Source organism: Aspergillus homomorphus (assembly GCF_003184865.1).
Source record: "Aspergillus homomorphus CBS 101889 unplaced genomic scaffold BO97scaffold_2, whole genome shotgun sequence".
NCBI lineage: Eukaryota > Fungi > Ascomycota > Eurotiomycetes > Eurotiales > Aspergillaceae > Aspergillus > Aspergillus homomorphus.
In genome coordinates, this window is record NW_020291888.1 from 48,751 (window position 1) to 74,042 (window position 25,292).

Below are 25,292 nucleotides of genomic sequence, written 5' to 3' on the forward strand. Positions count from 1 at the left end.
GTATGTACAAGTATGGAATAAGAGAGAGTTGCTGGAGTGTTGCTGGAAGTAAATGTTCCCCGCGCGGTTGATGCGGCGTATTTATAGATTAATCACCCCACCTCCCCCTCGCCTTGCCCTTCAACTTCATGAGAGGGGTCAATGTAACCGGAAGGACGGCCAGGATTCAGCATTGATCCAACCAGAGCATTGAGCCAGGATGATGCCCAGAGAAACAACAGAAGCGAAGGTTGGAAGAAGGAACAAACAGTGCTCTGCGGCGGGGTCGGAGCCCGGCTAAACGGACCGAACCCCGAACTCGATCGGGAATAGCGTCAGATGGTGCCAGTTTATCCAATGGATTCAGTATTCAGTGTATTGACTCTATTGAGTGTATTCACTATTCATGTCTTTAAAGAACTATATGCTAAACGAAGTAACCCTGTAAAATAACTCTCAGTCTGGAAACTCCCTGCTCAAATGCTCATCCTACCCTCTGTCCATCGAAAGCGCCGTGCCAAACAATCGAAAGTATACAATATGTCACAGAAGAAATAAATCCAGTATCAAAATGAAACCACCCCGCATCGTAGCGCCCCTGTGAATAGTCGATAACTCCAAGTCTAGATAATATCCATTCCGTCAATTTCATCACCATCAAAGTCGTCAACATTGTCCGTAACAGTGCCCCCGCCAGACAATTGATTTGGTTTCAGGCCCTTGTGTAAACCCTCACCCAGCGATCCGACGAGCTCCAATTCCGGTCCTGCGATGATGCGACCCTCCATATCGACAACCTCGCAGAGGTCGATGATACTCTGTCGGCTGAGGGACTTGAATCCATCAGTGCGGACAACACGACCCCAGTGACTAAGGCAGAATTGCGCCGCACGTCGCATCAACCATGACTCGTTGGTCCGACCCGCGCGCTCCCAGATGATCGCCGCGTTTTCCACATCGAGCTCTCGGCTCAAGCGGTTGACACACAGCAAACGCAGCTTCGGCATGTCATACATGTTAGCCATAACCAACATTCCGGCTACGTCGATAATATCCGAGCAATACTCCGGGTGACCCGCAATGCTATCTGTATACAGGTAGTAAATGAATGCGCGGACTACCGTGTACGGTTCAGGGATGTGCATCCGCTTCGAATGGTACTCGGCCATTTGAGCAGAGTATAGTCTCTTGAAGTGCGGCCATCGCAGCTGCAAGATGATACGGTGGACATGGATGGGTGGAGAAGTGGCTGCGTCGGGCGAGAGGAACGCAGGCTGAGACTGCGGGCCAGAATTGTCTTCCGAAGCTTCTCCCGCTTCAAGGTGGTCATTGGGGTTAGCAGTAATAACGAAGTCAGCTCCACTACCAGACTCGGGCGATTGATCGAACACAGCAGCGAGGTCTTGCCCAATACCAGATAAAGGCATAGCTCCTGTCTGCTCCTCCATGTGCATCTTGTTTGAGTGGGGCGAGAAGGCAGACAGTTCGTTGCCCAACAAACCGTACCTTTCAAGGTCAATGCACAGCACTTCACTCATATGGTTCTCATCGCTGGTTCCGGGCGTAGCTCCAACGTCGAGGCTGCTGCCGAGCAGCCAGGCCTTAGTACCAGTCGCATCGACGGTGCAGTAATGCCATCTAAAACCGGGCTTGAAAATTTCTTGGCCATCAGCGAGCCGCTGCCAGCGCAAAGAATCCAGTTCCAACGAGGATAGATTGCATTCAAAAGTGCGTACAGTCTCGGATGGCGTGATTAGGTCAAGAAGTACGCCCGATGCATACGCTTGAAAGTGGGTTCCAGAGAAGAGGGCAGGAACATGGGGGCCAGACTGGAAACGCAGGCATGAAACCGCGCCCGGAGCATTCGGCTTACGTCGATTCGAGTTCCTGGACTGGGTCCGTATCTGCACACTGCCAGAATTCGCCGCATAGCTGCTGGACCGGCCAGCCAGTTGTTGCGGGGGAGTACTAAACATAGTGTCTGGACTATAAGTCATCCTGTTGGTGGTTGTAGGGGAATCCACGGTACCTTGCGAAGTCGCCATTCCCAGAGATTGGAGGTCTTTGAGATCCAGCCACCAGATGTCCGTTGTCCGTTCCATGTTAGGGTCCAAGCCTCCAAAGATCCAGAGCCGGCCGCCCCAGACCCAGGCAATATGGTCGAACCGAGCGGTGAAGCCCCATATGCGAGACCACGTCCAGGTTTTCAGATCCAAGTAGCAGAGTTCATCGAGAATGACGTTGTTTTCCCCCGTGACACCTCCAATGATGAAGAGCTTCTCGTCGTAAATAACAGCGGCATGGCGAGCCCTTCCTCGCGGGATTGGTCCACGGATTTCCGGCTGGGTCCAAGTCGAGGTGGGAATATCGAGGATGACAACATCAGAGAGGTATTCGCGGTGCTCGTTTTCTCCACCAAAAACGATCAACTTGTCCCCTTGGTAGAGGGTAGCCGTATGTCCTGCATGTGATGAAAGAACATGAGTATGTACCGAGGGAATGGCAAAGCATCCAACGAGGTGCGGGAGAGCTCACCCATGCGAACGCCGGGAATATCCCCATAGTTATCAACCAATTCCCAGCGCAGCGTATTCAGATTCAAGCGGAGGACGTGGTTGTAGACTAAAACACTCAGACGTGGGAATTAGTTCTGAGGCACAGATCATGCGATCATGAAGTGAAAGTAATAACCTTCGTCAGTGTACTGGTCGAAGCCGCCGAAAGCGTAGATCTGGTCATTGTTGCAATACGTCACCGAGGCATTGACCAGGCACGCCGGTACATGGCCTTGCGCCTTGCGGATGCTGGGGCGGTAATCCGCACTCCCGCGGCGCCCGCCACTGCCATTCGGACTAGGGGGCATCAGGAATGTGTTCTGCGGTCTTTGGGGGGTAGATGAAAAGGAAGCCATCGGGCTTGCAACTTGCGGCCAAGGCAGTGGGTCGCTGGAGGACGAGGAAGCGTTACTATTCCGAGCGATAGTGGAGGACGGTTGCCGCGCCATCAGAGCCCCGATAAGGATAGGGGAGGAGACCTCGGACAGATAAGGAGAGGCGAGACAGAACTACCGACCAGCAGCGAGAGGATTATCAGCGATTTGCCAGTATCAACTCAACTCAACTCAACTTGACAGATGTCTCATCTACCATCAGCCATAGAGACTGGAGATGACCTCGGATAAGATGACTAGAGATGAAGACGGAAGGGTTCCGAGAAGGAAAAAAGTTGAACTAAAGCGCCAAGACCGATCCAGACCTGATTCGGATCAGCCGCTTGTCAGGTGCCCGCCAGACCGCATTGGGACTAGCGCAGTCGTACCTCCAGTAACCGCCCGTTGCCATGGGAGAGCAGAACTATACGCTTTATTTATTCGCCTCCCCTGGATCTTCCCAAGTCTTCCCCCTTCTTCTCTTCTCCTCAGCATCCTGTTTTTCTTGCCTATATACTATCTCTTGCATATATTCTGTTGCATTTTACTCTACATCGTCACTTTGGACGTCTTCAAACCTCTCAGCCAAAGCCAGCGTACGACTGGCATAGGCGTCACTACCAGAGCTTGAAGACCTGGTCTCTGTTTCATTGTTCACACAAATAATCATATACCAACATGGCTACGCCTACCGTATCTACCCCGGTGAAAACTCACCACGGGATCTTTTCCACCAAGACTGCTGGTGGCCGCATGCCTCTGACGCCATCTCCCCGCAGACGCGACAGTGTGGCCTCCAACCACTCCTCCCCGTTCACTCCCCAGTGCGGAGCAGGAGAGTCGGGTAAAGAGTTCGGCAAGTCTGTCTACAGCGGAAACCTCTCTTCATACTTCGCCAAGTCTGTCTCGAAGCCGACACGCAAGTACTGCGAATCCCCCAAGTCCAACCTTTCCACATCCCGGAGTTACCGGGAATCGCCCAAGTCCAACATCGCTCGGACTCGTCCTCGCAAGTCCCCAAAGCACCTTGAGCTGGGGGTTTCTGAGTGGGCCTTGACGGGTACTGGACCCTCTTCATCACAGACTCCATCCAAGGAGCGCCTTCGCAAGGAAGTCAGCCGGAAGGAAGTCAGCCGGAAGGAAGTCCCTCGGGAAAAAGTCGCCCGGAAGGAGGAGATTCGTACGACGAGGACTACGAGATCAGGAAAGACCACCGTTCGTATTGCGCACAATGCCGGCGACAGATTCATTCCCAACCGCACAGCCAGCGAGGGACTTGTGACTGCTGGAACAGCCAAGCCCGAAGAAAGCCAGCGTCCCAAGAGCACTAGCAGCGAGGGATCCTCCGTTCTGGCGAGTGCAGCAAGCGCTTTCGATATCGGTGGTCGTGGAAGTGAGGAGGATCTGACTGCAGCGCTTGAGAGCCTCGGAATTGATGATAGCGAGCCTTCAACGTCATACACCAAGCCTGCACCTGATGCCGTCGCCTACGAATCGTCCCTTGCCGACGCTTGCGGAGTGAACCTGAACACCCGTATCCTTGCTTTCAAGCCGCCCCCTCCTGAGTCTTCTAAGCCTATTGACCTGCGCGCTCAGTACAACCGTCCCCTCAAGTCTGCGAAGTCTCAGTCTGCTCAATTCCGCAGAAGAGTCCAGACGGCCCCTGAGCGTGTGCTGGATGCTCCCGGTCTTCTTGACGATTACTACCTCAATCTTCTTGACTGGAGCTCTGGAAACCAGGTTGCCATTGGCCTTGAGCGTAATGTCTATGTGTGGTCTGCCGATTCCGGGACTGTCAGCTGCCTGCTGGAGGCGCCTACCGACACTTATGTGAGCAGTGTCAAGTGGAGTGGAGATGGCGCCTACGTCGGTGTGGGCTTGGGAACTGGCGAAGTCCAGATCTGGGACGTCGAAGAAGGAACCAAGCTTCGCAGCATGTTCGGCCACGACTCGCGCGTCGGCGTCATGGGCTGGTCCAAGCACACTCTGTCTACTGGCGCACGCAGTGGGTTGGTCTTCAACCACGATGTCCGCATCGCACAGCACAAGGTTGCTGAGCTGGTCTCGCACACCTCGGAAGTCTGTGGCTTGGAATGGAGACCCGACGGTGCTCAGCTTGCCACTGGAGGCAACGACAACCTGGTCAACATCTGGGATGCTCGCTCGCTCAGCGCCCCCAAGTTCACCAAGACCAACCACCGCGCCGCCGTCAAGGCTCTCAGCTGGTGCCCCTGGCAACTGAACCTGCTTGCCACCGGTGGAGGCTCGTACGACCGTCACATCCACTTCTGGAACACCACCACTGGTGCGCGCACCAACAGCATCGACACGGGCTCGCAGGTCACCAGCCTGCGGTGGAGCAACCACTACCGCGAGATCGTCAGCTCAAGCGGCTTCCCCGACAACTCGCTCAGCATCTGGAGCTACCCGACTCTGGTGCGCAACGTCGAGATCCCGGCCCACGAGACCCGCGTGCTACACAGTTGCTTGAGCCCCGACGGCCAGCTCCTGGCCACGGCGGCCGCCGACGAGAGCTTGAAGTTCTGGAAGATCTTCGAGCGCAAGCCTGGCACCAGCGCCTCGGCCTCCCGCGAAGGTGGCGTTGGCAGCAAGGCCCAGATGACCAAGTCCATGACCATCCGGTAGATCCGGTATTGAGGAGTCCGTGGCTACTCTTTTGTTCTTCGTCTGGATGCGCGTTTTTTTCTTGTTCATATCGTAGACCGGCGTTTGTCTCGATACCATTTGCTTTTCTTTAGGTGCTTTTGCTAGGAGTACTGGGGTTCTTTCAAGGCCTGAGGGATGGAGTTGAGGGATTAAGGGGACGGCGAAGGGGGCGCTGTATTTAGGACGAATTGCTTTTTGTTTTTGAGATTCTTTTGTATAAAGATTGGTGACCAATAACATCTGATAATGATTATTACACTGCTCCAATGGAGGAAGGAGATCTGCTAGTAACTGCTTGCTATCAAGCTGAACGCAGGAGTGTGGCCCCCTCAAATTCGGTGCAAGAAAGGCGAAAGGAGCCGTCACGTCATTAACATGTCCACGGTTTCCACGATATACTCTCAATCGAGATGTTTTACGCCGGCCTCCTCCTCTCCCTCTTTTCCCTTCTTCTCTCTTCCTTAAGATGTTCTCGAGGAGCAAGAGGCGTTCTTTCGGAAGCCGCAGACTGTAGCGTTCATGATATACGGGATTCGAAGACTCAAGTGTGCTTGATCTATCAGTGTATAGAATCTTTAGATGGCGGATAGGACAGGATATAGAAGTTGGAGGTAATGCTTGTTATAATTTAGCAATTCTACTTTTCAGTAAAAACAGGCTGTAGCATCCTCGATACGATGAAACGGTGACTCTCAATAAACCGGTGTAGACTGTTGATGTTCACTAAACTACCTACCAGTCCCCTTGTCCGGAATTGACCGTCTTCGGTCATGGAATCATGGAACCTTGAAGAGAATTTCGGGAAAGGACTAAATCAGGCAAGGACTAAAGGTAAGAAGCAGGCAGTAAACGGAACACACAGGGTGGTGTAGGATGATTAATTTTTGTCAGTGACAGGGGCAGGCCGACCAGCTGTGGTCTGAGCCGCAATGCTCAGCAGCGAGGGACAAGCCGAGGAGGATGTATTATTTTGTGAGTGTGCTGAGGGGGGCAGGGGCGTGTCTGGCAAATCAAGCATCCTTACGATTGACTCCATCGAGGGGCTTTCTTGAATTGGATGGGGAGACTTACTTGGACTTTGTGGAGATGGTTCGGGCCGGTGGTGGTGAGTTAAGATTGTTCGATGATATGGCAGCCTAGAACAATAACTGGGTTTGAAAAAGAAGAAGAAGCTGTTCTTGGTAACGATAACTGAAGCTATAACTAAATAGTGCTATTCATAATTGGGAAGGTGCCATGAACGGCATACCTCTCTCCCCTTAAGACGGAAGGCAGAAAATAAGGCATATAATGTAAAAGTATCGGGGTGTAGGCAAGAGTACTGTGGGGCATAATATGTAAGAAAAGTAATTGGAGTGGAATATAAAGGCGGTAAGTAAAAGTAAAGCAGGGCATAATATATCAGAAAAGTAATCGGACCAGAGTATCAATTGTCTTCTACTAGACGTCAGAGTATAAGCTGCCGTGTCTACTCGATATCCTGCCTGATTAGCCCAGGGCACGTAGATAGCTTGCTGCTTGTTCAAACGGAGCTTGTCGACGGAATATAATCTCCATCTCGATACCATCTCGTAGCAGCTGCTGGCGTCTTGCTTCTACCACTTGATCTATGATGATGAAAATCTCCTCAGCGTCTCGATCGGATTCATCGGCGCTGAAGCGGACGGTATCTAGAGTTCTGCCACACAGCAGCCGTTGACTCGGGGATAACAGCGAAGCGAAATTGAATATCAAAGGTGAAATCCATGCTGAAAATCCCTGTCCATGTTCAGATGTAAACTCTAAAGCTTGGCAATGCGCACCTCCGCCGCTATAAACCCGTACAGACAGTGGAGCTCGTCCATATAGCGCGCAAGCTGGCCGAATTTTCTGGCATAATAGATCTCCTCCGTTGACTACTCTGGGGGTGGTTAAATAGTCTCTTTAGTTTTGACTTCCCCTGGGATGTGAGCTTTGTGGCTTGTATCTTCAAGAGTTACTAAATCAGAGTAAATAATCCCAGAGCTGGTATTTTCCCCCCTTTCTCTTATACTTGTTGTTAATGGGTATATGGCTCTGACTATAGTGATAGTCGGCAAAGTATATATCGGCCCCCCAAGCTCTGGGTAATAGGGACGATTATGTTATCCACTTGTTGTATAGAACAGGCCCGGACGCCTATTTTATTCCCGATTCCGTGCCACTTCTTGTCCCTGATTCGCTGAAAATCCCATGTCTGCCTGGTGCCGATGGACGTGTCGAGATGTTCTTTGATACCCTGTGACATCTTTGACATCATTTGAATCTCATTGATATGTATGAAACCCAGAATTACTGCGCTGAATTATACCAAGCAACATTGCATGGACCTTCCAATCCTTGTCAGAAATCCACGCGCGAGTCTCCTGGCTTGGGCAAATTTCGAGGAAAGCCGGACCAAGTGATTGCAAGTTCGATAGTAGCCTGAAGAATTCCATCGTTGTTGGCCCCTCGAACTCGAACTATCATTGCTGTTTCAGCACCTCCGTAGTGCCCTTAATGAGCTTTCTTGATCGGCCAGCGTTGAGCAGCACTGTGCCGGTTTCTGTGATATTGGTCGTGGCCCGTTCGAAAGTAGAGGTGTGAGTATGTTCATTGTTATACTCGAACGGCTGATTAGAGGCAATTAGACTTAGTATCACATCTCACTGGAACAGAAAAAGAAACAAGCAGACATAAAAAGATGTATGATTCAAGCCATGTTAGGTCCATGTCGTGGTTTCAACAGAAAACAACGCCCAGTCCATGATGACGGGCATTCTTGCGCCTCTAAGAATTCTTTCTGTGATTCATTGATTACCACTAGTTGATACCACGCTTTCAAGGAATTTGAGCTTCTTTGCTTGGAAATTATTATATTGAGTGACTCGGTACTCGGCATTCTCGATCTCTTAAGTTGCAATCCACAAAGTTGCTTCTCTTTGGAATCAGATTTTCCCAGCTATCAAGCGCAATACTCTCGGTGGTTGACGGAAGGAGTGATCGTCCTTTCGTTCAAAGGCAAGACGATAATTATCCGGTCCTAAGCTTACCCTCGGACGGAAAGACCGTGGGTGCTGAGCACGGTTTTCAATGGTTGCCATTTGAAGCTCTCTTTGATTGAGACGACCCCAGTGCCAGTGGTCGAGGTTGCGACTGGCGTACTCATTCTGAAACGCAAAGTACAGGAGGTTTGGGGAGTTGAGACTTGGGCATTGGCTGTTGTAAGAGCGCCCGGATCTGATTATCAGTGAGGTTCTCCTCCTCTTCCTATTTTGGAGGCGAGGCCGTCCGACGAAAACATCTTCTCCAGCTTTCAGCGTCTTGACCCGGAACTCAAGCTCGAGATTGAACTCGCGCCTTGGCCGGTGTAGGTGTTCTTCTGGGAGCCGCAGATTGTCACATTCATGATGTATATAACTATAAAGAGGAAAGATGGAGAAGAACGATAGACGCCCCAAAGCGAGCTGGGTGTGCTGATTGCGCGCGGGTTAATAAAATGATATAGGGATACGGCTGGTAATATGATACTGAATGATTCACCAGCAAAGAACAAAGAACAAAGATAAATTCACTACTACATTGCCGTGGTCTTTTCTCTCCTCAGCTGTCCCATCCCTCTTATCCATCCTTATTGACTTTCGATCTCTGGTTGTACACCATGCATATCGACCCGGTCGAGAGGATCTATCTGCTCAGCGGAAATATGCGTGATGTCGGCAGGGGTATACTTCGAACCCAACTCTGACTGGCTAGTAGCCTGGTACCTGGTTTGGCATGGTCAAGAGTAATACCCACAGAATAAAGAGTGATAAGAGAGCTGATGCGAATGTAGCTTTCATATTAGTCTATATATCATTACTTTTGATCAAGGGGTTAGCTGCTGGAGCAGACTCGGAGCTTTTCTTAATATCCAGATATTCAGATATTAGGGCTATAGATAACAAGCAAATAGAGCGCACTGGCATTGCATTGCAGAGAATGTTGCTGGACTGCACGTCGGCTGTGCGATGCAGATGGACGGAGCCAGATTCGACGACGCAGGGGTCGAAGCCGATGTGGAGGCCCCAGGCGCAATGCTTCGTCGTACAAACAAGACCCGAGCCACGTGCTCCCCCGGAACCGGGCGTGTGTGTTCATCAAAGGAGATCTGCGATGTGCAGGTGCTGCCGTACCATTTCCGCGATTGGGATGTCCTAATCTGCGTCTTCTGAGTCAAGGGGCGGAGCAAAGCGATGGCAGACGCCTTCCAGCCGGCCGGGCAAAGCCCAAGCTGGACTCTCTCGAACTGCTCTTCTTATAATTCTCTCTTCATACGTACGGGTACTTTTCATTCTTCTACATGACGATAATCTGCAGAGTCCTGTTTCCTCTTCTTAGCATGCTCTTTTACTTTTGGCTCGGCTCTCGTGTCCGTCTTTCTGGTTCGCCGTTCCGATCCATTGCACCAAGGCCAGAAGCCAACTGAACAGGCGCTTACTATATTGGAGAGTTCGGCCTCAATGAGCGAGTGAACTCAGATTGGAAGAAGAACATCAGCATATAAGTATATACAAGGATCAGTTTCGCGCATCCTGGCGTTCGCCCTAATATAGATATAATCTTCCATTCGTGCTTAGAATCCTGTATCAAGAGGAATATCCCAGTCGTCCAACAGGAGATCCCACTGTAGGTCGTCGATATCCGGCGCCACGGCAAACAGATCCGACCACAACTGGCCCCAGCTTTCCTCTCCGGCGTGGTGGGTAGCCGTGGCGTCCCACGGCATAGGATTAGTCCTTGCTGTCGGACGATCATCGGAGAAGGTAAGCTGTTGTGTACTTGCTTCTGCCGCGCTCGTGCTCCCGTTCGCCTCTCCTTGTGGCAATAGACTAGAAGATTTATTAGGTGTGGCTGCGAGGTACGATGACGAAGTATTGGCCATCATCAGCCCCGGATTGGTCTTCGGGCGCTGATGTTGTTGTTGCTCCTTTTGCGCGCTCTGAAGAATCGACAGCAGGGTTTGAGTGTTCTTCTGAATCGCCTCGTTAAGGTTCGGTGACTGGCGCCGTGACTGCTCCAGCATCTTGCACGCGTCCAAGACCTCTTGCTTCCTCGTCTCCGCGCCCAGACTAGCTGGGTACATCGAGACGTCGGAGGCCAAGACCATGGCGGCGAAGAAGACATTCTGCATGACCATCCAGTAGTTGGCCGGTTTTAAGCCGACGTGTGAGCCGGTTTCGTCCAGTGTGCGACGGAGGTCGAGGATGCGATGCGCGAACCGGAGGCACGTCTCGCGGGAGTAGGCGAACCGAGGTTTTGAGGATGCTTCGCGGTGGAAGGGGCGGTGGAGGCGGCAGATGCGGGTGTAGATGCCCAGGTGGCCGATGGTGCGCTGCCAGGCCAGGTAGGGCCGCTCGGTGATGATCTCGCGGCTTTGCCGAACGCTTTCAGGGTCGAGGCGGAGAAAGACCGGCAAGGTGTCGAGGATGTGGTGGAGTTTGCGGTCTAGGTCGAGTATCACGTCGTAGTCAGGCAGCTCGTTCTCTCCGAGGAACATAGAGGGGAAGGCATCCACAATCTCGCGGCAGATTTCGGCGAAGTGGATTCGTAGGATGAAGACCGACATGCAGGTCGGGGTGGTGAGGGGGAACCCGTAATCTGGTCTAGTGGTTGCCAGGGACTCGTCGTCGATATTACGAGGATGGTTGACCCTCATGTGTTTCGGGTGCAGAAGGTACGAGCCCTCCTGTGGCCCTTGGGAGAGTGAGACTATCCTACGGATGTGTCAGTGCTGTTTGAAGTTTGAGCATGTGCCAAGGTCTATTCACCAGTCGGATGACACGATATGCCACCAAATTCGTCTCTGGACTTCAATCTCGACAATCTCATACCCGGTGCGCTGTCGCTCTTCCTGCCTTCTCACAGTGTCCAGGCGGTGGATCTGCATTGACCGTGCCATGAAGATCGCGCGCATTCGGAGAGCCTGTATTTTATCGGAAAATCCATCCGAATGTGTTAGAATGTGGCAGAGAGTCGTTATGGCGAGAAGAGCCACCGTTGACGGGGCTATAGGTCGCTGAGGATAATCTAACATGGTCATAGAGAGACGTGTATAAGTGGCGAAGGCAGTCTTAGCCCCCACTGCTGTGGCCCTAAGATTTCCTAGAAGCTCAGGGGTCGCAACAAGAGCTCCGCCGGCGAATATGCTCAGAAGCAGAATGACAACAACAAAGTTAGGGTCCTTGCCCTGGGAAAGATTCCGGTAGTTCTCCTCCATCAAGACCCGAACAGATGGTATATGTAGGACACCGAATGTAGGCTGGACGGCCTGGACAAATTGGTCGAAAAGCTGGCGCGCTTGCTCAACCGGGGGAAGACATTCGGCTCTACATCTTGGATCTTGCAAGCCCTCATCGAATGCGATGATGCGTTTCCGTACTGTTGAAAGAGACAGCTTGGCGAAAGAAGTACCGTGCCAGCCTCTTGCAGGCTGGGCCTAACGACGGTTCAGCCAGTGGTGTTTGTATGGGTAAGCTGCACATACATTGTCTGCGCCAGAGGCAGCGGTGATGGCCTCGACTCCCTGTTGCTGAGTTGAAGGTACAGAGGGCAACAAAGCGCCTTGATCACCCACGCTTGTTCCATGGACTACCGAAGCTCTGCCAAAGACAGCTTCTTCTAGCCTACGGATCCGTTTCACTAAGCCATTGGAATCGTCAATAGTGGGTAGGGAAGCTAGTGTGGAATTGACTTCTGCTGAGGGGGAAGATGGTGACAAAATCATGGAAGCAGCAGTTCCGTTACCGGCCTGATCATGTCTCCCTGGTTTACTCGGAAGATCGTGGGAGCCCGATCCAGAGCTATATTGGCAGTGGCTTTTCCGTAATCTGCAGTTGTTACAAGGGTGTTTGCGGTCACATCGCCATTTCTTTAGACGACAATTCTGACATGATAGCCGCGGCTGGGGCTGCGAAGTCCATCGTTGCACCATCGTACTAGGCACAGCATCGTGTTTTCGTTTCGATGCCGACATGACGTGAAGGACCCCGTGGCTTCGTCATGCATATCACGGATGGCAACCGCTTGCTGGGAAAATTGATCTCGATTGATCATAGAAAGCATTGCGATAAGGAACAGTCAATAGAGTTGAGGGAGAGATGGCCGTCCTAATACGGTTGGCGGGTCCGCAAGCCTGGACTCCCTTACCTTGCCGAACACGGTTAAGGCCCCCCGCGGAGCATTCTATAGCAGACCCTGGGATCAGTAGTGATAACGAGATGAATCGTGTAAATATCACGATGATCATTGAGGCCTCAATGAGTGATGCATTGTTCTTAAAAGTCGGGTGCTTAGTGAGAATTACACGAAAGGAACGAAAGACGCCATGCTAAAGCTGTCTTCAATGAAGCAGCTTGTTCGAGTGAATAGTGAATGTTATGATCTCGAAGAGACTGAAGTGGCAGTCCTCAATATAAACTTTGCAATAGAAGGTCCCTCTCTTATAGAGACACACGCAGCATGGAACACCGAGCTGAGAGCTGAGAAATGAGAAATGAGGACTGAGAATTCGCATATTGGACAGAAATAGTGGCGATAATGTGCTGAGAAACAGCGAGGGACTGACTGACTGATAACCACCAGTCAACGAGTTGCGTTCATCCCCCCGGATATATCCTTTAGGGGACTAGCGGTGGGTTGACTAAGCAGGCGGGAGAGAGGCGGATTTCGCCCGGGGAGAGCGACTTTCACCTCAACCAACATCCCTCTGGCACTTCTGACACCTTCTTGTGTGACCGCCCGGCTCTTCCCCCAATTTACTTGCCCGATTGCGACTTTTTCTACCGTCTGGCTGCTTTCTACAGTAAGATCAGTACTCTTACAATTTTGGACAACCCTCCAAGAGGGCGTGTTACTGTAGCGGTCGCTGGAGTTTCGATTGTCGCATGAGCCCTTGGCCAACCACCACTACTGCGACGGCGACGCTTCACCTCTGGCTGATAACCCCATAGCTCTCACCCACGCCTTACTGTCGTGGTGACTAAATACCTACCCTCCGTGTTTCACCGTCCCAGGAGAAACTTGCCTCTCTCTTCCTACTCTTCTCCGCTCCCCGAGATCAGACGAGGATCCTCTGTGAGGTCCTAACCCGGCGACCATGTCAAACCAGCAGGTGGTGAGTGTTCATCCCATCACCCTACCTTCTCTGGCATGCACCGGTTGATTCATCCCGAGTGACAACCCTCTTTCTGGAGCTCATGACTGATACAAGGCCACAGGGCGCGGTGTTCGATCGTGTCATTCAGGAGGTTTGCGATGGGTCCCAGGTGGACTTTGAAGAAAGTGGAGTGGACCAACAGACGCTTCTAGATCTGCGCAAGGTGAGTAATAACCGAATTATCTTTCTTTCTGAATGGCATAGCACGATTTGAGGGAGAAAATGATGGATATCCGATGGGGAGGAGATGGAGAGAGGGAGAGAGTTGACGTTCCTTTCAAGCGGGGGGCGCCGAGAGGAAGTGCGGGAAAGGCAGGGAGCGGATGAGCCGCTGGGGGGGGGAACTGCTGGCTTTTGAGTCTCTTTTTATACCGCGCCGCTTTTACCCGCCCGTCGCCCTAGTCTGCCAAGCCTCCTCAACTCTCCTCGCGCGCTCTCTCTCTCCTCATTCACTGCTCGTTGCTCTGCCTTTTTATAACCCCCGAATCCCCCTCAACAGTCTTTCTCGACTGTGTACTTTCGCTACTTATTTCTTTATCGTCCAGCCTGCTAACCTATCTCCCACAGAGTTGGCAGAAGAAGCTCTCTTCGTTGGGAGTCGCTCACTTCCCTTGGGATCCCCCACCACCGCAACAAGCTCCTCCCAGCCAAACCCAGCAACATATCCTCCCTCCTACTGCCACCGTTCCCTCTAATGCCCCCCGACCTGCTCCATCCCCTCACCCCCCGCACCCGCAACAACCACAACAACATGCTCCTCCTCCCCCTCCTCCACAACAACAACAACCTATCCCTCAATCCATGCCCACCACGGCCCCTCCCATGCAAGCTCCTGCCCCCGTAGGTGCACCCTCCATGGGACACCTTCCGCATATCAAGACGGAGCCTGGACTTAACCAGCCGGGAATGATGTCCTTGAACAACAACAATAACATGATGCCACCAAGTGGCTCGACTCCTCAGTCGGCTCAGTCGGCTCAACAACGTGCCGCCGAGATGCTCCGCCAACGGTATGGCGCTGCAGCTGCCAACTCGGTCAGTCAGCTACAAGCTCAGTCGCAGGCCTCTATGGGCATGCCCGGCCAGCAACGCCCGCCCAACATGCAGCACCTCCCGAATGGTCAGGCGCCTCAGCCTCAGATTAAGCAAGAGCCCGGCTACCCACCTGCCCCCCGCCCTTCCTTGGGGAACGCGCAAACGGATGGCGCTTGTGATGCTGGTGATGCACTCTCGGAGTGGAAGGCAGAGGTCGCCCGCCGACGTGAAGCTGCGCAGCGCCAAAACGGCGAAGGGGATCGTGTCTTGCGAGAGCACTTGAAACAGCGCATGCTCCAGCTCGAGGGCGGAGGCCTCATGATTCCCTTGGCGGAGCGCCAAACCTCTTCAGCGCCTGGCCTTGCGTTCAATGCGACAAATGCTATCGGTGTCCCCCCGTCGGCTGTTCCCAGGGCCCAATATGATGGTCCCGGTGGTGATGACGAGAGGGACGAAGATGACGAGGACGCCATCAACTCCGATCTCGATGACCCAGATGACCTTGTCGCCGACGAACATGATGGCGACTATGCCATGGGCCAGGTCATGCTCTGTACCTACGACAAAGTGCAAAGGGTGAAGAACAAGTGGAAGTGCACGCTGAAGGATGGTATCCTGACCTCCGGAGGCAAAGAGTGAGTTCTTTTACTATCCGAGGATTGACCCCGACTGACCTAGTTCCAGATATGTCTTCCACAAGGGTCAAGGCGAGTTCGAATGGTAGACGCAGAAGAATCACGAAACGGTCTGCCGACCTAAGGGCTTGTCCCGCTTATGTGCTTCGCTTTTTTCCTTTTTTTTTTTTTTTCTTTTTTTTTTTTCATCTAATTCCCCTCCGTGGCCCATGCTTTCCTCTTGCCATCCTCGATGTAGAAAACCAGAGATGACCTCCCACCTACTTTATGAGCAACAAACAACCAAAACCCTTTCTGAACAAGATTCCTCCCCCAAACAAGCCCCCATCTCCATACATTGGAGATGGGAACAAACTAGTCAGCTCAAGCGTGCTTTTGATTTTCACGACGTAACTACTACTCCTCCTTATGACGACGTGATGGAAGGACGGACGCCCCATGAAACACAGGCCGGGGTGTCAACCTTCCTTCCGTTTCCAGTTTGTTGTCATCGTTCACTCACATTGGATTTTATCCCGCGGCGCTTATCCCCGGTGGACGGCTGTTTTCTATCCGAATGGATTCCTCGTTTTTCTGCCCTTTCTCCGACTCGTGACTTTTGTGCCGCTTCTCGAACAATGTACTAGAGCATAACGCAAATGGAAACGACCGTTTATCTCGTCTGTATGAACTCTTGTTGTATCTGGTATTACTTAAGTAGTCTTGTTGTGTTGTCAGCTGGAAAGGACTACTAGCATATGAGCACAGTAAATTCCTCAGAAAAGTTACTTTGCTTGCCCTGATGACATGACCAGGAACCTACTATCCCTTAATTTCCTGGCACAACTCGCTCGCAGGAAGCGCGAGGAGAGTCTGGTCATACCCGTGGCTCATACCATCGGCAAGGAAGGATCTTGGTCTCCCGTGGACGGGAGGGAGTTAGCTGGCCACAAGGTCGAAGGTCGTTGGTCGTTGGTCGGCTTACCGAATCGACGGTACGTATACCATACCTTACCTACCATCAGCGGGGCAAGGGGAGCGAGCGGCCTGGATAATCGGGAGAGAGAGAGAGAGAGAGGTACGAAATAGGAGGGAGCGGAGGGGGTTCTAGATCCGAACTAGCTGGTTTGCATGTTCAGTCGGGTCTTTCGTTGTATGGGTGTCTACATGTAGAGGGGGAGAGACATGGTTGAAGAGACAAGCATGTGCTAGACTTCCCGGGAACTTGAGGGGCGCGGCTGTCGCTAAATCCATTCTCCACTGAAGATAGTCAAGTCTTGCTAGATTGTCCAATTGATATTGTTTGAAATAAAAGGTATAAGAATAAAATTTGTCTTGCCGGTTCTCTTTCTCTTTTATTTTAATCCCAGGAAATGAAACAGCATGACAGCATGAGGAACGTAAGCAACGTAAGCAACAAGGGGAATGTAAAGTGGATATGAATGAAGCCAAAGCAAATGCAGAACGAAGAGAAGATACAAGCCGCAGAAGGAGCAAAAACAGCAACACAGTTCAGCATAATTTTTCTTTTGGAGCCCCGAACACACTGCAAAGTACACCCATTTAAAAACAATCAAGCAAAAACACCAGACACTGAAGGAAAAACCGAGAGAAAGAGGCTTCATACCGATACACAAACCGGCCGACAGAAGAGTTATGGGGGTAGGTAAAATGAGGAGAGAATTCTTTCCAGGAAAAAAAGTCTTTCAAAAGGGAAGAAAACATTCGAGGACTGATCTATCACTAGACCAAAGCACGGTCGTCTCCCAAACCGCGACTGACTGATTGACATGAGACGTTTCATACCATTAACTCCAAGCCACCAAACCGGTCATTAAATCGTACTTTCCGCGCGCGACGAAGGCAGTAAAACAAAATCGTCGAGTCGAAATTAATGTGGGAATAATGAGATTGTAAAGAAGACACGTCGCTATCTTTGTTTGGGTTTTTTTTGTTGTTTTGCTTTTTTGTTGCTCATCGTGACCGAGGGTAGCCACTATCTCAGAGTAGGCCCTCTTCACCGATGCCAGGTAGGCCAGCCCCAGCAACGTTAATGTTCTGCCCCTGCATGACACCCCCACCAAACGCCAGATTACGACCCGCAGCAAGCTGGAAGTCAGGATTGCACGGTGGGGAGTGTGATTTGTGGTACTTCAACCCGTTAAGGTTCTTGTAGCGCTTGCCGCAAACTTCGCAGCGGTATGGCTTCTCTTTCTCCATGCCAAGGGTACCGGGGTAAGGGGTCGAGGTCTCGGGGTTGACAATTGAAAAGGTACCATCTGCATTGTCATGTAACTGCTGATTGTTATGACCGTGCTGAAGAGACAGTCAAGTTAGTCTATGGACAAAGATGGATAAGTTTGGAAAAAAAAAAACATACTGCTTTGTGGTATTTCAGGCCGTTCTGGTTCTTGTAGGCCTTTTCACAGCCAATAACGGGACACCGGAAAGGCTTGGGCTCTTCGTTGGGTAGGAGAGCGGTGGTATCAGGTACACCCGCCAGTAGTTGCTGCTCGCGAATTCGCCGAGCGATCTCGCTGTTCGGGCCATACTGAGCACCGCTGAGCTTGAAGTGGGCATTGGGAGTGTTGAGACCGCCAGTGGGACTAAACAGCCGCTTTGCGGGTTCATCAATACAAAGGTCAACCATATCGCTGTTGCCCGTGAACCGGCCATATTGCGGCTGGCCTTGCATCATAGCGTTCTGCATATTCAAATCTCCAAAGCCACCCACCATCGCCTCTTCAAGTTCGTTGGCAGGAGTGCCAGGAGCGGAGGAATCAGGCGTCGTTCGGAACTGCGAGTTCTGTAGGGGATTTGCCATCAAGGTGGGCGTGTTGACGGAGGAGACGGTAGGGTTATTCTGCAGCGAAAGGGGTCGATTAGAGGCCACGGGCGTTCCAGGCTGCGAGCCTTTGAAGCCCTGGTGGCCAGGAAGCATCGAAAGATTCAAATGCGGGACTCGTTGATTGCCATTTCCGAATCCCCCTTGGCTGCCATCATGCACCTGAGAGGAGAATAGCTGTGATGCAGCATCACTTCCATCGCCGATCGTATCATCCAGCTCCATGTCATCAATCGCATCCAGATCGGAGTGCTGCGGAATTTGTGGCGTTTGGTTCAACTTGCGCTGCATATCCATGGTTCGATCCGGTTGCAACCCTCGAGCTTGGTTGGGATTCTGCTGGTTCTGCTGCTGCGCCATCACGGCCGCAGCCATCGCTGCTCGGCCGTCACCTTGACTTGGACGATGTCCCTGGTGAGGCGACTTAGTGGCGTGAGCTTCTTCATAATGTTGTAGCAGATCATGGAGCGTTGGCAGTGTGACCCCGCAACAGGAGAAATCGCGCATGAAATTCGCTTCTAATTTTGGCAAATATGAGGAAGAATGAAACGAGGGCGACTGGAAAGTGAACGGAGAGGTGCCGGTCATAATAATACTAGGTTATCAAGCATTAGTCTTCGATCACCGGAACATGCGGATTGAACCCCATTTTTTTCGCTTGGAGTCGGGCGCAAAGAGGAATAAGTGAGATCAGCTCCGACCCGGGGCAAGGGAACTCACTCATCACGAATCCAACTACCAACAGAGACTCCACCCCAGCTCATTCCACCGACTAAGCTACCTGCTAATGATTCCCGCCGGGGGTTATCACGGTTAGATCCGGACATCGAAATTGGTTTCGTTCCGTTGCCCCATTGTGCGGTGGCTGCTCCGATCGAGTCCTTGCGAGGAGGGGGCGCCTTGAAAACACTGAGTCCAATGCCATTCGCATGAGAAAAGCTACCTGTTCGCTCTGCGTTGTTTGCTCGTTGCAGAGCCGATGTGAGGTTGGAAGCCTGCTGTCCCGGCGGAGAGACGGAGCTCTGGCGGGTGGCGATGTCGATAGGAGCGGCCCCGGTCATGGTGGTCGTGATGGTGTTCGTTGCGGTCGAGGGAGGTGAGGAAGGGAAGAGAGGGAAGTCGAGGTCCTGGTGGAAAGGAGGGTGCAGTTTCCGACTGTCAAGATACGGTGAATGAACGTCGCTGAAGTCGAAGTCGAAGGAATCTCCAGTCCAGGGTAGATCCGAGACCTTTTCCTTATCCGGTCTGCTGCTGCGCGACGATACGCCAAACCCGAGAGGAGTGGTGACGGGGGTGGAATCCCGAGTAGAAGCGCGATCGTGATCGCCAACGGAAGGCGAGTAATGAAGAAGAGAGGGAAGGGGACTTTGCGTCGCTTCGGACGAACCGAGCATGAAGAAGATGATGAGGGATGTGTTTGAAGGTTGGTCGATTTTGGGCGGATTCACACCAGACACCAAACAAGACAGGACAAGACCAGAGAAGAGCGTTTCCACTTTACTTCCCCCTCGGATGTTGTCCCGCTTTGGCTGCGGAAACAGTGACGGATTCGGGAAAGGTGGCGGGACGTAACAATCAATCGGCAGTATTATTCAAGAGGGTTTGGGATTGGATTTAGTTCTCGAGGGTGGAGTAGACTTTCCGCCGTCAGGTTAAAGCACGATGATGTAGGGTTTAGATGTTAAAAAAGGAGTGAGTGGGAGAAAGTGAAGATAGGAATGATAGTAAACCAATAACACCAGACCGACAAACACAGGCAGAATAAGTTTAACAATGAAAAAAAGAAAGCTGACAAGAAGAAGAAAGGTGTGAATCTACTGCAAGCCAAGAGAAGTCTGGCAACTGGCGGCGAAAGGGGTGGGGGGGGGATGTGAGTAGTGAGAGGAGAGAGAGAGAGAGAGACATGGAGACATGGAGGGAGGTTTCCCTTGGTAAGATACATAAGTTACCAATGAATTACGACATACCGCAACCTTTCTCGACTCTCTCTCTCCCGGGATGATTCATACATTCTTGCCTCCGACCCGCCCATCAGTCATGGGTATGGCTGGCTAAACAGCGGTCCTTCCCAAACCAAACCTGAGGTCTCGCCCATGAAACATCGTCTTACTTGAAACTGACAGGGCAGAAGAAGAAGCATTAGTCAGTGAACCCGGTGGGTGCCACCACAGCCGCGTTCATTAGTACGTAGTACGTAGTATCGCTCTTCATTGCCAGTTCAGATTTAGGCAGTGGTGTTGGTAGTTATTCTGTCATGATTCTGTTGCACGCAACTTCAAACGAACTAGCTTAGCCCTAAGACAACACCCCCAAGTCAGAATAAAGAGAATTTAGTCCATCGAAATAACTCCAAGATCCGATCCCCCAACACCAGCAGCGTTCGCCCTTTTTCATAGTTAGTTAGGAGACTAAGTCGGCGAGTGGGACCGTTAGCAGGCAATAACATGGACACCGCTTGCAGTTTAGTGGCAGCACTAGCGCTTCTTCGAAAAGTCGATGATGATGACCATCGCGCTGGACTGGTGGAAAGCTGTTGCTGCTGCTGCTGCTGCTGCAGGAGATCCAGAGGGGCGTCACCCTTGTAACAGTCCTGTATTGGGCTCTATCCCCACATTGAATTCCGGTGGTAATACCTTGTTGTTACCGCCCATCGCCCTATACTGTACCTCTAGTAGCCGCCGAGCATTGATTGCTGCTGCTGCTGCTGCTGCTGCTGTTGCTGCTATTGTTGGTCACCAACTGCGTTGTCCTTGCAACGCTGGCGAACACACAGACACATAACAGTATACACACACAAAACATACACACATCCCCACCATCCATCATCCCAACTGCTTGTGACTCTTGTGACTTTGAAAGTGATACCTGTTCCTCCAAAGTCTCACTACCTCGCTCAGACGGTAGATCCGGATAGAAGGATAGATCATCCATGGGTTGTTCTCACATGTCTTCGCTGTTCCGCCTGGGCTTTACTGCCACTACCACTACTAAGTTCCTGCTTGCTCTTCCTTCCATCACTGCATCCCCCGGAACTCATTGGCCAGCACTCCTCCTTGACGCTAGAACAATTTACTCCATTGAGAGTCTGTCTCAAAATGGTTCTGGCGGTGTCAGAAGTCACCCAAAAGTTGTCACCCCCCCTCAATCTGATGATCTCGAGATCTCACGATTCTCAGTGGACGACTAACCGCTTCCCCACAAAGTCCTGAAATTCAGTGTTTAGTCTTTAGTCCTTCCGAGTAGACTTGTTTCGAAGGAACTCCGGGAGTTCGTGTATCGTACAGAAATGAACTGAAGTTTGAGTGTCAGCCAGCCGTCACCCTCATTCTTGTCTGTGTCAGAGGGGAATTGTGCTGCTATACAGCGGAGAAAGCGGTCTGTCGGGCATTGATTGCACCCACACCCACACCCACACCACCTGCTGGGATCTATAGCGGTATTGCAGCCGAGATGACGATAAGCATCAAGCACGGCCGCTTTATCGCCCCCCTCTACTCAGCATTGGCCAACCAGGCCTCGATGACATCAATGTAGCCTCACTTTCGAACTACTAGCTACACGCCCGGAGAATTGGTGGAATGGGCGGTCTGTACGGGGGTACGCCTGTTGTTCTTCCACCCCGGCCTCATCCTGAGCGCCAAGTTCGCCAACTAAGTGCAGTTGTCGGTCTTTATAGTTACTGTAGGTACTTACACACCACTACTGCTAGATAGCGCTTGGGCGCTGGATGCCCTGTCTGCCCAGGCCTCCATCAAATCATGTGCTGGGCATCCCATTCCATCCCGTGTCGGAGCCTCGGAGTACAAGCGTGAACCAGACAATGGAATGGACATTCCCTGGTTTATCTATAGATATGATGTCTCTCTGCGCATAGGTTTTGCCAAGGATTCAGCATGCAATGATCACGGTTATTTGCAGTAGGTTCTGTGAACGCATGGGGCTGATGTGTTGCCCTGTCGTTATACTGGTCGTGGTGCGAAATCTAACAGATCGCATGCCTTGCCGCGAGTTACTGCCACGGGATACGTCCGACTAGACTCATAACATTCAGTTCAACTGTCCTACTCTCACGCTCTAACTTATTGTTGCCGCAGCTGAGTGGAAAAGAACTTCGGGCCAGCTGCATGCTCTCCGGATCCCGACCAGCCCATCCCCGGGATTACTCCACCTCCATGTGCGTCGAGTTGGTGTTGTTGCTATGCAACACTTCAGGCACAGCGGACACTTGCTGCGCCCCAGGTTAACCCTTCAGGCGGATTTCTGATGTGCCCGACCTTTTACCTAGACAGTCCGATCAGAACATTCAGTATCGTCATGATCACGTCCCTCAATTGACGTCGTAGCCAACGAGGTAATCAACTTCCTTTTCCCCGAGCGCCGATCAACGCGCAAGCCGGATAGACGAAAGTATAATTCGCCAAACCCAGCCGTCCCCTCAAAACTCCAAGTCTCCAACCGATCATGCAATCAAGTGAACGGTTTAGGGGACCTGAGTCTGAGTCTTGGCTTTGACGCTAGAAGCATCATGGAAGCATCCCTGCTAGCGGTAAGTTTCACCGCTCTCAGTTCCACTAGCTCGACTGACCTGCCTTTCTTGGGCCATTACTTTGGCGGCTGGGACTGCAACTATAACTACTAATGAGTATATCAGGTGTGAAGGGGATGCTCTCATCTATGCGAAGAAACGGTCTCCCAGATAAAGCATCACCTGCTTCATCGGACGTCTAAAAGCCACGCAGTGCACTCCTCGGTTAGATGGTCCTGCGGCTCCTACCGTGGGGGACGATGAGGCGTCTGTGTCCACACAGCTACGTAGGACAATGTCATGCATATGAAGACTGGAGATGCGTTAGTTACTAGCATTGATACACAGTATACTATATCCCTTCGGAAAGATCATATCCGCCGCAGTATCCGTGTTCAATCAGTACTTGTGCTTGTATACCTACATCTACCGACTCTGCAGGCGATGTCGCCTACAGTACTATCCATCAACCGCCATGTGGAACTAAGAAGTACGAGATCGAATCACCACATTTGCCCCTAGCACATACCACAATGGCCCAATGGCAACTTCCTCTTTCTGCCCCCATTCTCCATAAACACAGGTATCCAATCCCATCCACTGAATGGCTGGAACTGACCACCGATCTACTCAAGTAACCCGCATGATTCTGCACCCATCTCCCAGATTCCAGGCCCTTTCCTGTATCTGCCCCTGACTAAAGAAGTACCATATGCAGCCACATGTATCATGCACGGGGGAGGTGCTCATGTGGACAGATCAGATCGCCGGATATCCCTGAGTGAGACACATACTCCGCATTTCACGTATAGGGATAAAAAAAGGGTACTTTTGGCACGGGCCAGAGCCGAGCCAGCCCCTACTTTGATCTTTGATACACATCCCGTGGGATTTAGCCGACGCAGGCGCGCGCTCTGCTTTTGCTTCATCAGTCAATGGTCTTGTGATCAATCTCGCCAAGGGGCGGGGAGGGGGGGAGGGCTGGGGGGACAGGACAACTGAGTTTCTGATGCTCATTGCCTGAAATAAGGGGCAATGAACTCTCGTTATTGAGATGTGGTTTCTTACTCGTACTCGAGTGAATGTGTTGCGGGCTGGAACTTTGCCACCGGCTCGCATTCCGCGAGTGAGTCCGGTGATGGTTCGGTGCATGGGAGTGTCTCTCTGAACTCTTGAGGAAGGGTTTGCATTACAGGGTGGGCTTGGGTCTCTTTTCTTTTCACCATGATTCGTCCTGTTTTAATTCCTATTTGAATAGCTATGTAGTCTCTACGCCCCGCAACCAGTACAGACCCAGCGCACATCGGAGTCTACGAAGTATAACTACCGAACGGGCTAATAACGAAGTCCATCCGTCTATATGCATGGCATTTAAACGCCAGGCCAACGGCCTCCCTTCTTCAATGTAACATAGATACAAGCCATAGTACAGTCCACCTTAGTTTGAGCAGCAGCAGCAGCAGCAACAACAGCAACAGCTCGGCTAAGTCGCCATCGACCTGGGAATTGAGTTCTTCTAGAAAAAGACACGAAAATGTGACAAGCGAATCGCAGGTTCGAGGGACCTGGTGGATCCGCCCTCCCTTCGCCAAGCGGAACCGTGTATTTTTTCTTCGGTCTGTTCTGTCGCGGCCTCACCTTTGCATTTACTTACTCAGCACTATTGCAGAGATTTGACAGGTAGTGGGCTAAATTCAACTGACTACGTGAGTATTCGTGGACTGGCTGGGCTGGCCAGAAAGAGAAATAGGTGTTCTCCAGGCTTTTCGCCCCCAATCCCATGCAGGTCGAAGCTCGGAGTTGGTTCGTGGGTTCGAGAACTTGAGAGATCGGATTAATCGGAGGGATGGTCGGTTCGGTTGATCTTGCTGCATGGACTAGACTGTTTTCAGGTTAGTTGCTATGCTACTGGCTTTAGGACTTGGGTACCTTACTCTAGTGTGTCTTTTTGGGCGCTGAAACTGTATCACTTGGCGAGTGCATATGATGTCTGACTTTGAGGTGTTCGGTGATAGGTCGTGGCTCGAGGGAATGGATTCCTGTTGATCTCAACTTTCAAAGGTACATGATACTAATCGTCCTCGGTATTGGACCTCCTCTAAATCTAGTTGTTCATGGAGACTGATCTCGAATCTACATATGATTCTGATATTCTTGGTGGCGAATTCGGGGTTTGTGAGGGGTTGTCCGTCCAACGCGCTGCACTAGATCGCTTGAGCCTACTTCTACATTATGTGTCCTGATACAATCTCGAGGGTTGTTTCGGTGCTACTATGTAGAGTGCCGAGGCTCCGGACATTCCTGGTTCATTCACTTCATGGTTCCTCGCAGTGCTTCAAACCCTCCAGAAGGCAGTCGCTAGCTCCACTGTTCATGTCCTTTAAAATAACTGCCCAGCTCTGCCTAGCTTTCGCTTTAATGCTAGTTCCTGCCAGTTTCACTCAATGATAGTAACTAATGAGGGCATTGTGTTCCCACTATTCTAGTCTATCCTAGTTATACCA

The 25,292-nt window shown here is 51.5% G+C and overlaps 6 protein-coding genes across 6 annotated transcripts; 2 read left to right on the plus strand and 4 right to left on the minus strand.

Annotated features, from left to right (window-relative positions):
• Nucleotides 1–389: 389 nt before the first annotated feature.
• On the minus strand, nt 390–3,161 carry BO97DRAFT_402324 (Kelch motif domain protein). Its single transcript, XM_025694474.1, has 3 exons — nt 2,671–3,161; nt 2,515–2,601; nt 390–2,440 (listed from the first exon to the last, which is right to left on the minus strand). Exons 1-3 carry the CDS (start codon nt 2,888–2,890, stop codon nt 603–605), a joined length of 2,145 nt encoding a protein of 714 aa, XP_025555820.1. The 5' UTR covers nt 2,891–3,161; the 3' UTR covers nt 390–602.
• A 250-nt stretch (nt 3,162–3,411) lies between these two features.
• On the plus strand, nt 3,412–5,803 carry BO97DRAFT_402325 (WD40 repeat domain-containing protein). The gene has a single exon (XM_025694475.1). The coding sequence runs from the start codon at nt 3,587–3,589 to the stop codon at nt 5,552–5,554; it is 1,968 nt and encodes a 655-aa protein (XP_025555821.1). The 5' UTR covers nt 3,412–3,586; the 3' UTR covers nt 5,555–5,803.
• A 4,371-nt stretch (nt 5,804–10,174) lies between these two features.
• Nucleotides 10,175–12,665, minus strand: BO97DRAFT_359991 (Zn(II)2Cys6 transcription factor). Its single transcript, XM_025692340.1, has 3 exons — nt 12,099–12,665; nt 11,383–12,050; nt 10,175–11,328 (listed from the first exon to the last, which is right to left on the minus strand). The coding sequence occupies exons 1-3, from the start codon at nt 12,585–12,587 to the stop codon at nt 10,188–10,190; spliced, it is 2,298 nt and encodes a 765-aa protein (XP_025555822.1). The 5' UTR covers nt 12,588–12,665; the 3' UTR covers nt 10,175–10,187.
• A 660-nt stretch (nt 12,666–13,325) lies between these two features.
• On the plus strand, nt 13,326–15,625 carry BO97DRAFT_359992 (transcription initiation factor IIA large subunit). Its single transcript, XM_025692341.1, has 3 exons — nt 13,326–13,932; nt 14,337–15,439; nt 15,489–15,625. The coding sequence occupies exons 1-3, from the start codon at nt 13,810–13,812 to the stop codon at nt 15,526–15,528; spliced, it is 1,266 nt and encodes a 421-aa protein (XP_025555823.1). The 5' UTR covers nt 13,326–13,809; the 3' UTR covers nt 15,529–15,625.
• A 1,068-nt stretch (nt 15,626–16,693) lies between these two features.
• Nucleotides 16,694–17,231, minus strand: BO97DRAFT_72424 (uncharacterized protein). Its single transcript, XM_025701018.1, has one exon. It carries the CDS (start codon nt 17,041–17,043, stop codon nt 16,774–16,776), a length of 270 nt encoding a protein of 89 aa, XP_025555824.1. The 5' UTR covers nt 17,044–17,231; the 3' UTR covers nt 16,694–16,773.
• BO97DRAFT_72423 (zinc-coordinating transcription factor SFP1) lies at nt 17,232–19,800 on the minus strand. Its single transcript, XM_025701017.1, has 3 exons — nt 18,984–19,800; nt 17,799–18,858; nt 17,232–17,734 (listed from the first exon to the last, which is right to left on the minus strand). Exons 1-3 carry the CDS (start codon nt 19,655–19,657, stop codon nt 17,420–17,422), a joined length of 2,049 nt encoding a protein of 682 aa, XP_025555825.1. The 5' UTR covers nt 19,658–19,800; the 3' UTR covers nt 17,232–17,419.
• Nucleotides 19,801–25,292: the final 5,492 nt, after the last annotated feature.

Coding starts and splice junctions, on each gene's coding strand:
- BO97DRAFT_402324 (XM_025694474.1), bottom strand. CDS start 2,890: ATGGCTTCCTTTTCATCTACCCCCCAAAGACCGCAGAACACATTCCTG. Junction 2,602..2,670: donor CGACCAGTACACTGACGAAG/GTTATTACTTTC, acceptor TGAGTGTTTTAG/TCTACAACCACGTCCTCCGC. Junction 2,441..2,514: donor TATTCCCGGCGTTCGCATGG/GTGAGCTCTCCC, acceptor CATCACATGCAG/GACATACGGCTACCCTCTAC.
- BO97DRAFT_72423 (XM_025701017.1), bottom strand. CDS start 19,657: ATGCTCGGTTCGTCCGAAGCGACGCAAAGTCCCCTTCCCTCTCTTCTT. Junction 18,859..18,983: donor GGTAGTTGGATTCGTGATGA/GTGAGTTCCCTT, acceptor TTGATAACCTAG/TATTATTATGACCGGCACCT. Junction 17,735..17,798: donor GCCTGAAATACCACAAAGCA/GTATGTTTTTTT, acceptor CTGTCTCTTCAG/CACGGTCATAACAATCAGCA.
- BO97DRAFT_359992 (XM_025692341.1), top strand. CDS start 13,810: ATGACTGATACAAGGCCACAGGGCGCGGTGTTCGATCGTGTCATTCAG. Junction 13,933..14,336: donor CGCTTCTAGATCTGCGCAAG/GTGAGTAATAAC, acceptor TATCTCCCACAG/AGTTGGCAGAAGAAGCTCTC. Junction 15,440..15,488: donor CTGACCTCCGGAGGCAAAGA/GTGAGTTCTTTT, acceptor ACCTAGTTCCAG/ATATGTCTTCCACAAGGGTC.
- BO97DRAFT_72424 (XM_025701018.1), bottom strand. CDS start 17,043: ATGAAGCCTCTTTCTCTCGGTTTTTCCTTCAGTGTCTGGTGTTTTTGC.
- BO97DRAFT_402325 (XM_025694475.1), top strand. CDS start 3,587: ATGGCTACGCCTACCGTATCTACCCCGGTGAAAACTCACCACGGGATC.
- BO97DRAFT_359991 (XM_025692340.1), bottom strand. CDS start 12,587: ATGTCGGCATCGAAACGAAAACACGATGCTGTGCCTAGTACGATGGTG. Junction 12,051..12,098: donor CTGCCTCTGGCGCAGACAAT/GTATGTGCAGCT, acceptor AACCGTCGTTAG/GCCCAGCCTGCAAGAGGCTG. Junction 11,329..11,382: donor CATATCGTGTCATCCGACTG/GTGAATAGACCT, acceptor ACACATCCGTAG/GATAGTCTCACTCTCCCAAG.